Source organism: Berghia stephanieae, chromosome 10, assembly GCF_034508935.2.
Source record: "Berghia stephanieae isolate SIO BIC M18660-M18661 chromosome 10, UCSD_Bste_1.3, whole genome shotgun sequence".
Classification (NCBI taxonomy): Eukaryota; Metazoa; Mollusca; class Gastropoda; order Nudibranchia; family Aeolidiidae; genus Berghia; species Berghia stephanieae.
Window position 1 is genome coordinate 7,384,271 of NC_088369.1, and position 10,127 is coordinate 7,394,397.

At 36.8% G+C, this 10,127-nt stretch overlaps 1 protein-coding gene across 2 annotated transcripts in view; it reads right to left on the reverse strand.

The window, feature by feature from the left end:
* LOC144956156 (uncharacterized) overlaps positions 1-9,178 on the reverse strand; it is a 9,205-nt gene extending 27 nt beyond the window's left edge. Inside the window, exons 1-2 of one of the 2 annotated variants that reach the window (XM_078886542.1) lie at positions 8,901-9,178; positions 1-5,314 (exon numbers count right to left, since the gene is read on the reverse strand). The exon at positions 1-5,314 is cut by the window's left edge and continues 27 nt beyond it. In XM_078886542.1, the coding sequence (XP_078742668.1) occupies positions 819-5,314; positions 8,901-9,003 (4,599 nt within the window). In that variant the 5' untranslated portion in view covers positions 9,004-9,178 and the 3' untranslated portion in view covers positions 1-818. Of the gene's footprint in view, positions 5,318-8,900 lie in introns of both variants that reach the window. The other variant, XM_078886541.1, reaches the window with a different exon arrangement.
* Between the last annotated feature and the right edge of the window lie 949 nt (positions 9,179-10,127).

The window sequence follows — 10,127 nt, forward strand, 5'->3', positions numbered from 1 at the left end:
GCTTACATTATTTGTTTTCACAGTGTTATTTATTTCTTCGAGTTTTGAGCAGCAACATTTACATCTACACATAATGACAAAACGTAAAGGCTTCAATAGTGCATCAATAGGATTCAATAGTCGTAACGTCACTTCCTTCCTAATGACGCATGGTAAATTAGTAACACTGGCTCTAAACTATCGGAACAATGGCGGACGCCGTATGAAATATTTCTCCGGCTACCATAAAAACGTTTCCAGAGGAAAAAAAAACACATAAATTTGATCATGTTTTGACTTTTACACATTCTTATCAAAAGGCATATGAAAAGGGAATGAAAAGTTCTAGCCAGCATGAAGAATAAAAAGTAATGATTTTCTTTATTTAGAACCAAGATGGCCGACGTTGCCTGGCGGCGTGACATCAGACTACTGAATCCAATTAGGCTTAACTAATGAGAACGTATCACTCAAAAACGTATTAATATGATTTACCAAAATGGTCTGTGTTTGATATTATGATACCCCACCTTTAGATTCGTGAAATATTATGTTACAGAAAGAAAAACAGCAACAAGACCAACTTATATAATCAACTTCTGTGTATGCAATTGTTAGATAACTTATGAATACATCATTATTATTTTTTTAAAAAGATAACATTTAAATTTTAACCCCTAGCAATCCAAATATTTTACTTGTTTTTTTTTCTTTCAATAATTCATTTAATTACGGCCTCTTATTGGAATGTGTTTTTTTTTACAATGTCATATATACAGAAAAATAAAAGGCTAATATATACAATGTTTTGGAAAATGTAACCTTACGTGGGATAAAGATTATTTACAAGACCCGTAAGAATCCTTAGAGATGAGAAAGGTCTTAGAGTTAACCATCTGTTCACTTGGGATGTGTGTATACAACTTGTGTCTTTGACATCTTCTTCTGAACAGCAGGGCTCCCACAGTTCCCACGGCAATAGCGATAAGTCCAAGACCAGTAAATACTATACCATTGATAAAGCTTGCATCTTCGTCATCTCCATCTGAACTTGAAAATGATTTCTGTGCAAAATTCAACTCCTGTAAAAGTCCTGCATATTTAGTCTTCTCTGCATCGGTGAATTCCATCTCGAAATTAGTTGGACTCTCTTTAAGTTGAGCCTTTTCATTCTTTTCTTGATACTGAAGTGCTAATTGGTCCTGTCTTAGTTTTTCGTAAAGATTGTTTAGTTTTACACTTGCATACTTAAGTGCCCAAATCATTTTAAGATTGCTTTGGACTAATTCCATTCTGTTTGGGATATAACTATGCTGATTTAGTTTCCTGTTCATTTCATTTATTGTTCGCCTGTATACGATGACATCGTCTTTTGTTTTAGTTATCTGTAGAACGTCATTTTGAATTTCTACCAATGGATCTTGTATTGCCGTGGAAGAATCAATAAATTGACTAGGGGGGAAGTTTTGTCCTTTTGGAATTTGCACTCCTCGTAGACGAATGAACAAGCTTCTCAAAGTATTAGAACAGTTTTTGATATCTTGTAGAAGTTCTAGTTTTTGGAGTACAAGTTTCATGTTTTCGTTGTACACATTTGTGATGACTATTTGTTTATCTAAATCGTCGCATTTTCTTCGGTCCTCAGAAATTCGGTATTTCAATTCTACAATCTGCTTTACAATATCCTCTGGGTTCCCATTTTTAGTGTCTTCTTCCTTTCTTTGAGAATATATAGCTGAAGTGATCTTCGCTTTTAAAATTTGAGCAATGTTCTTGGACACCAAAGGATTAGACAGTTTGTCTGCAAGCTCTTTGAGTTTTTCCCCTGAAGTTTTAATGGCAGATGCAATGCTGTCTCCGACTAGTTTTCCTAACGAACTGTCTGAACTAGATTCAGATTGTATAAGTTCTGTCATTTCTTGAGAAATTTGTCCTTTGCTCAATTTTCCACTTGCTTTTTGTATTGCATTTGATCTCATTTCGGCCTTTGCGGTAGAGAGTTTTGATTTTACTTTTAAAATTCGATCAATAAAATCCTTCACTTCATTTGAGATGACTGTTTCACCGTCAGAGGTGGAAATGGATGCCGTAATGTTTTGGAATCGTTTAATTGCTGCTTCGAGTTTAGGAATGAAAACTTCAGTTACAAACTGCTTTGCATTTGCCGATGGATCAGAACTTTCTTGAAGTGTTGCAAAGCCGGGGTAATTTGAGCTTCCATCTAAGCGTTTTGATATGATTTTATATATTGTATCTGACAGAGACTTATTTTGCTGTAGAGAAGCAGCACCCTGTGCGACATTGTTTAATGCAATAGATTTCTTCTGCAATTGGGGAATGACTAGCTGGTCGACAAACCACCTAAGGGGATTCGAAGAAGTATCAGCTGGAAGAGAACTGGTTTCTTTAGGAGACATTTTACCGACGTCGGTCTCGCTGCCATGCGCCTGGGTTAGTGAGCCAGATTCTGAGTTCATTGATGTCAAAGTTGCTTTCAACGATTTCTGTAGCTCTTCAATCACAGTTGGATTTGTGAAAAATGTCGCCATCGTCTTCAAGGTTTCTATCTTTTCTTTCACCAAAGGGTCAACATAAGTTTCAACAAATGTCTCTGCTGCGTTATAGGCAGATGGTTTTTCCTCTGACATTTTTGACGTATCTGTGGATGTGCCAGAATCTGATTGTGTTGATTTATCTGATGATGTACTGTCCTCTGAATCCTCTGATAAGTTACTGTCTTTTGATGCATTCGAAGATTCGGATGATTTGCTTTCTTCTGACTCCTCTGATTTTTCTGTTGAAGTACTCTCCGATTCTTCCGAGGGTCCTGATGATTTGCTTTCTTCTGATACTTTAGATTCTGATTCATTTGATAAAATGCTGCCCGAATCACTTGACGATTCTGATTTGTTGCTATTTTCTGTTGTTTCTGATGCACTGCTGTCTTTTGACTGTTTTGATGACGTACTGTCTTCCGAACCCTCATCACTGGTTGATTCAGCTGCACTGTTGTCACCGTCAATAACTTCTACCAGAATGTCATTGATATCAACAATTGCTTCCTTTGAAGCTTCTGCAATGGCAGAGACGTCAATGTCCACCTCCGTGCCCGACGTCGCTGCATCATTTGGTATCTCGTTAATAGCTTTCGTTATGTCCGGCAGTAAAATTCCATCAATGAATTTTTGGGTTACATTCTCAACAGAGGAGTCCGATTCATCAACTTCTGAAATGTCTATTTGATCAGCGGCTTTTGTTGCCTCTTTCTCTCTTTCTGAAATTATGATACTATTGATAATGGCGTCTGCCTCACTTTCGTTTTTCATGCCTTTTCCCATTATCTTGTTCCTGATTATGGGTGCTATGAAGTCTTCGAAAAAGTTTCCTGATTTAGGTATAGCATTTGCTGTTGTTGTTGTGTTGGAGTCCTTTGGCGATATGAGATTCAATATCGCATTGGCTTCCTCGGTAGTTTTGTTTCCATGAGTAATGATACTATATCGAATAATAGGGACGACAAACTTTTCAAAGAAGCTTATGTTTTTCTTAGCAGTTGTAGTATCATCAGCATCGGCCAACGTTTGTTCCTCCTTACCACTCTCAATGATTGAGTTTGACGCTTTTTTCGTTTTCATGGATGTTGATATTATGTCTAAGATAGCGTCTGCTTCACTCTCTGTTTTGTTTCCAGTTGTGATCATGCGATTTCGTATAAAAGGAGAAATGTAATTCTCGAAAAAGTTTGCAGTTCTATTGACGCCATATCCAAATGATGGAACAAATGGCTTGGGCCCTGCCCTCATAGCGATTGACGACATGATAGTTTTGATAATTTCATCTGCCTCACTCTCGGTTTTATTTCCAGAGTTGATCATGCCGAAACGAATAATTGGGGTAATGTAGTTGGTGAAGAAAGACCCTGAACCCGTTGAGAGAGCAGAAATTGATGTTGTGTTTGGGTCATTTCTCATTGCCATACTTGTAGATATAATGTTTAAAATTGCGTCCGCCTCGTCAGCTGTTTTGTTTTGGGCGTTGATCATTTTAGTGCGAATAAATGGAGATATGAAATTCTGAAAGAACGTTGCAGGATCAAAGGTCGCCCCACCTGATGGTGTGATAGGTCCGGATACATTCATTGACTTGGCATCCTGCCGGTTTTTGATACTTGTCGATATAATGTCCAAAATTGCATCAGCTTCGATTTCACTTTTATTACCACTCGTCATCATACCATGTTTTATAATTGGTTTGATGTAGTCATTGAAAAAAGTGCTAGTTTTGAAAGGTGAAATACTGACTTCTGTATCACTTTTCTCTGGTACAGCTTCATCACGATGCGTTTCTGGTGGATTGTCAACTACCTGATCACTTTTTGCCTTCTTTGTTGCGTTTCTATTAACAATTGCCGTAGTTATCTTATCCACAATATATTCTGCTTCTGTGTCGTTCTTGGTTCCAGATGTGACAATTCCAATTCTAATGATAGGTGAAATATACTTCTTGAAAAAATCAGCATTTGAGATGGTCGATGGATCTGTTGCATTTGAAGAAGTTAAGGACGAGAATTTCTCTTTAAAAGCAGCTTTAATTTTGGCCTTTGTTTCGACAGCGTTCGAAATGACATCGAGCAATGCATCGGCTTCCTCTTCAGTTTTATTTCCCGTTGTTATCATTCCCTGTCGGATAATAGGTGTTATGTACTCCTTGAAGAAAGTAGCTGAAGCAAATGGATTTTCTGAACTACCATCACTGGACACTGACTCAGACACATTCATGCGAGCTGTTATGTTATTTAGAATATCTCGTGCTTCCGTCTCAGTTTTATTTCCCTTTGTCATAATTCTGTACTTTATCATAGGCGCCACGAAATCTACGAAAATGTTTGACGACGGTTTTGCAGGCTTTTCTTCGTTATCCGGAGACTCCGTGGGAGAATTTGAAATGTCATCTACAGCTTTAATTTCAGGATTTTCAAGATTTTGAAATACTCCTGATTCTTTGTTTGTTGCCCCACTCTGGATACTTTCTTCTTCTTCTTCTTCAGCTTTTTCTTCTTCTTTAACAATAGTTATTTCCTCGTTGCCACTATCCTCGACAGTTGCTTCTTTAACGACAGATTCTTCCACATTGCCAGTATTGCTTAAAGCATCTCCAGCCATTTCTTTATCTGCATCAGCTGTCTGAAAAGCGTCGCCATCGTTTACTTCATTGTCTGATGATGCTGGAAGACTGGATAGGACAATCTCCATTTCTGGGATGATTGACCCTTTCGAGTCATCTGCAGCCCCTTGGTCTGCATCCTGGCTAGCTGTCAGGAGTCCAGGTTGAGCCGCTGCTGAAAACAGAAGACAATAAGATATCATTACAAAGGCATAAGATTAGATCAAAGTCAAGCATGAAAATATATGACTCCATACATCGTAACGGTTTTATATCGGGTAAACCAGATGTTTTTATAAACGTTTTTAAATTTGATATATCCTGAATGTAAAATTTAGTTTTAAGACCAAAAAAATTGTATTCATTCTCTCCGATAACCAGGAGGTAAAGTCACCCATCGACGTGAACTTATTTGCAGGTCTGATAACTTAATCTTTATGGCTCATTGTTGTAATGGAAATCTCAAAAAATATTGTACATAACAACAATGTTAAAATAGGCCCATAAGTAAGTGGGATGTCAGATCTGCATATATGCATACGTCGTCACCCATCAATCGGTCTCTTGTTTAGAAACCCCAAGGGACATGAAAGGTTTCTGTTCCACAAGGAACAAAGAGGATTAAGGGCAGCTATGAGGTCTAGTGGTATGACACTCGCTTTCGAATCGGAAGGTCCTGGATTCGAGCCTCACTCGGTGAATAGTTCAGTCTTTGGAAAAGGCACTTCACTCACATTCTTTCACCGTTCTCAGAGTGTAAAATAAGTACCAGGCCTTTGACAGCTTTGTTCTATCCGGAAAAAAATAAATGTAATAGTGTAATTAAGTGTTGTTGTTGATCTGGGACCCTTGTAAAGCGCTGTGAGACTTCGAGTGGATTTTGCGCTATATAACAGCTTTCATTTTTTAAAAGGTCAAGTAAGTCAAGAACCATAAACTCTTTAATAATAATAATAATAATAATAATAAATAATAATAATAATAATAATAATAATAATAATAATAATAATAATAATTAATAATAATAATAATAATAATAATAATAATAATAATCTTTATTGTCCAAATTAAAGGCAATTCATGTGAGGTAACAATGCTCAGTTTGGTTCATGGTATGACATCAACACTTTACATAAGACACAGCCTTACACGAACATACACGCTTGCACATTGTTTCTACACATTCATACATACATACATACATACATACATACATACATACATACATACATACATACGTACATACGTACATACATACATAAATACATACATAGATACATACATACATAATACTACTACATACATACGTACATAATACATTATATACATACATACATACATACATACATACATACATACATACATACATACATACTACATACATACATACATCCATACACAACAGACAGCAGACAGACAGACAGAACGATACAATATATTTGCTGGGACAGCAGATAACCATATTATAAATATGTGTCTTATATTAAGAAGAAGATGGCAATGATTGTGATGATGATGATGATGAAATGATGATGATGATGATGATGATGATGATGATGATGATAATGATGATGATGATATATGATGATGATGATGATGATGATGATGATGATGATGATGATGATGATGATGATGATGATAACGACGACGAGCGGCAATGTCGATTGATGATACCCACTGCTGCTCGTTATTTTTCATCGGTTGTCTCATTTTTCCACAGAAGATTTGTTAATTAATTTTTAATTAATTAACCCTATAATTTCAATTTATTTCAATATTATTTACAGCATCTTGACTCATCAGCTACCCTTTCACTGTCGGTTGGACAAATGGATCAGAAAAAATCCCGACTGCACCCGAGATCGGTCCTGGTCCCGTGCTTGTGAAGGGAGTGCTCGACCACTCCCTTCACTAATCTTGTGCGGCTATGTGGTCTAGTGGGTATGACACTCGCTTTCGGATCGGAAGGTCCTGGGTTCGAGCCTCGCTCGACGCATAGTTGGGTCCTTGGAAAAGACTCTTTACTCACATTCCCTCACCGTATTCAGGTGTAAAATGAGTACCTGGCCGTTAACAGCGTTGTCTTTGTCCGAAAAATTGTAATATCGCCTACAGGCGACATGTCTCGTCTTATATGTTAAATGTTGCTGTTGTCCAGGGACCCCTTGTAAAGCGCTTTGAACACGTTAAGTGGATATTGCTCTATATAAAAGCTCAATTTTTTTTGGTAATCTATCGGGACTCCTATGTTTCATATTTTATACTTTAATTTCATCCAAGCATCAGTAACACACTGTATAGTCACCTGGAACAACTACAAAAGACGTCTTACTTCTATGTCATGGCACAAGACCGAGGGCTAGAGCTCAGGTGGTCGCTGGTTCGGATAAGTAAGTAATACTTTAATTTTAAGGGTTTTTTTTTATCGCATCCCGACTTGGCGAACTGAGGCGATAAGTCAAGATACAAAAAAGTAGTCCTTCAGAGTAATTACGCCCATACAGCCGGAGCTTATTCCGGTTTCCATAGCGTGAAACGAACAATAGTAATAGCTTGCTATAGGACTCTCAAAGTACTTTCCCTCAGATCTAACAGATCAGCAACCCAATCAGTACTGGGTAGACAGTGGAGGTTAGGTAAAAATTTAGTTAAATTTCTCGACTGAAATCGGGATCGACCGGAAGGTGTCGGGTTTGAGCCCGGCTTAAAGCACTTTCGTTTTTTTTTCCTTTGGGCAAGATTATTAATCCCCAATTTGCTCACTTGGACAAACGGGCGATTCATGTTGACATCAGACATCTTGTTTGATGAATTATCTATATTAATATCCCTTCGTGGAATGCCTTGGCGACGTTATATTATGATGTCGTGGCGGGAGCGCGTTTTTACAAAAATTTCTTACAGAATCCGTCACTCCTGTAGTCAGGTATTCATCCACGCCTGAGTCGAGCGGGGTAATGTGGGCAAAGTGCCTTCTCCAAGATCACAACGTTGGGAGAATTTCTTTTCTATGTCACAGTCACCAAACTGGGTAGTTAAACATTGCCTGACTTTGTGAACCAGAGAGCAACATATCAAGACATCTAATGCTTAATGTTTCCCATCATCTTAAATTTAGATGATATGATCATAATTTTATACAATATATATATATATATATATATATATATATATATATATATATATGTCCTTGGAATATATATATATGAGTGTTGGTGGGTACTTGTAGGTACAAGAGTGCTCGATAACGTTAGTTAGAGCTCATATAAAAATATAAATGGATTCACTCATTTATATGACCCAAACACATGTTTCTGTGGCTTTCACCCACGTCATATATATATATATATATATAGCCAATATTGAGCAAAACTTGTGATAAAGATGAAATTTGGAATAATATTCATCAGAATTACCAAAAGAAATCAATGGATTTGCAATTCAATATCTCAACTTGAATTGTGCGGCTATGTAGCCTTGTGGTTATGACACTCGCTTTCGGATCGGAAGGTTCTTGGTTCGAATGCTCAAATTCAAAATATGCTTAAAACATGTCTTTTTTAAATGGAGATAATATCCAATATACTGTTGCTTATGGTCCATTTTAAAGACCTATTACTGATTTGATATGATATGAAATGATATGATATGAAATGATATGATATGAAATGATCTAATATGAAATGATCTAATATGAACTGGTCTAATATGAAATGATATGATATGATATGATATGTAATAATAAAATAATTAATTACCTTCTGTAGCCACATCCTGGGTCTCTTGTGCCGAAATAAGTCTCAGGTTTGAAGATGACAAAACTGTGAACACGACGGACAATAAATAAAAGCTTTTAAGCATCCTTTGAAATTCCCTAAACTGTTAATTAATGTCAATAATGTTCAATATCTTTGAAAGCATCAAATGACACGTCAAATATACAAGTTTCTGACGCTTGATTAAATGTTCTATAAATGGGGAATTGTTCTTAGTTTGATACCTTGAGTATCCATGACTTTCCTTTAAATATCAGGTCATTAGGATTAACACGTGACGATAATTCAAATTACAATTCGTAACCGTGATTCAAAGCACGTACCAGGGATGGGTACTTGTTGGTTCCCGCTTATAAGGGAACCACGTTCGTTTATGTCACTAAGAAAAATTGATCATAAAAGAATCATTAGAACCGTTTTCTTATAATTGCAATAATGGGCATGATCTATATTCCCTTTCCATGTGCTCGAGGTCATTGGTCGCATTGCAGAATGTGCTCAAAATGACCCACTTAGTGAAAAGTGTTCACAGCTTTTGAAATATCTCACATCACTACTGGTCATTTTGTTCAGCTTGTCACACGGGTATGTTTACAACTTTCATAAACAAAGCAGCGTGTTTACAGTTGTTAAGAAATATCCAATCGTTGGACAACAACAAATCATGTGATTGATGACTCGGTTGGACGAAAACATGAATATAGATCGCTCCCATTGAAACTCCGAGAAACCACCAAATAACGCATATAATTCCACCCTCTTTCTTATGATATCAACTTTACAATAATAATTTGTGACGTCATATCATATATCGTTAAATTTCACCCAAAAAAATCAGATTCTTTAAAAAGAAGTATCTTTTAAATGTTTTTGAAAATGTCTTTTATTCGAAGATGACGAAATCGGAATAGATTGAGGGGTAGAATAAATGATTTCTCACGCTCTTATGCTTTGGAATTCGAACTTTGTTTCCTACACGCACTCGTAAGCTCGTGGGAAACACGTCCAGAACTCCAAAAAGCAAGAATGTAAGTATCGTGAATTCGTCGGGGCATTGATATATTGTGCTTTGAGAGCTTTTTTAAAAATATAGCGCAATATCCACTAAAAGTGCTCAAAGCGCTTTACAAAGGGGTCCCTGGCCAACAGCAACATGCAACATGTAAAACGGGACATGACGCCTGTTAGGCGATATTACAATTTTTTCGG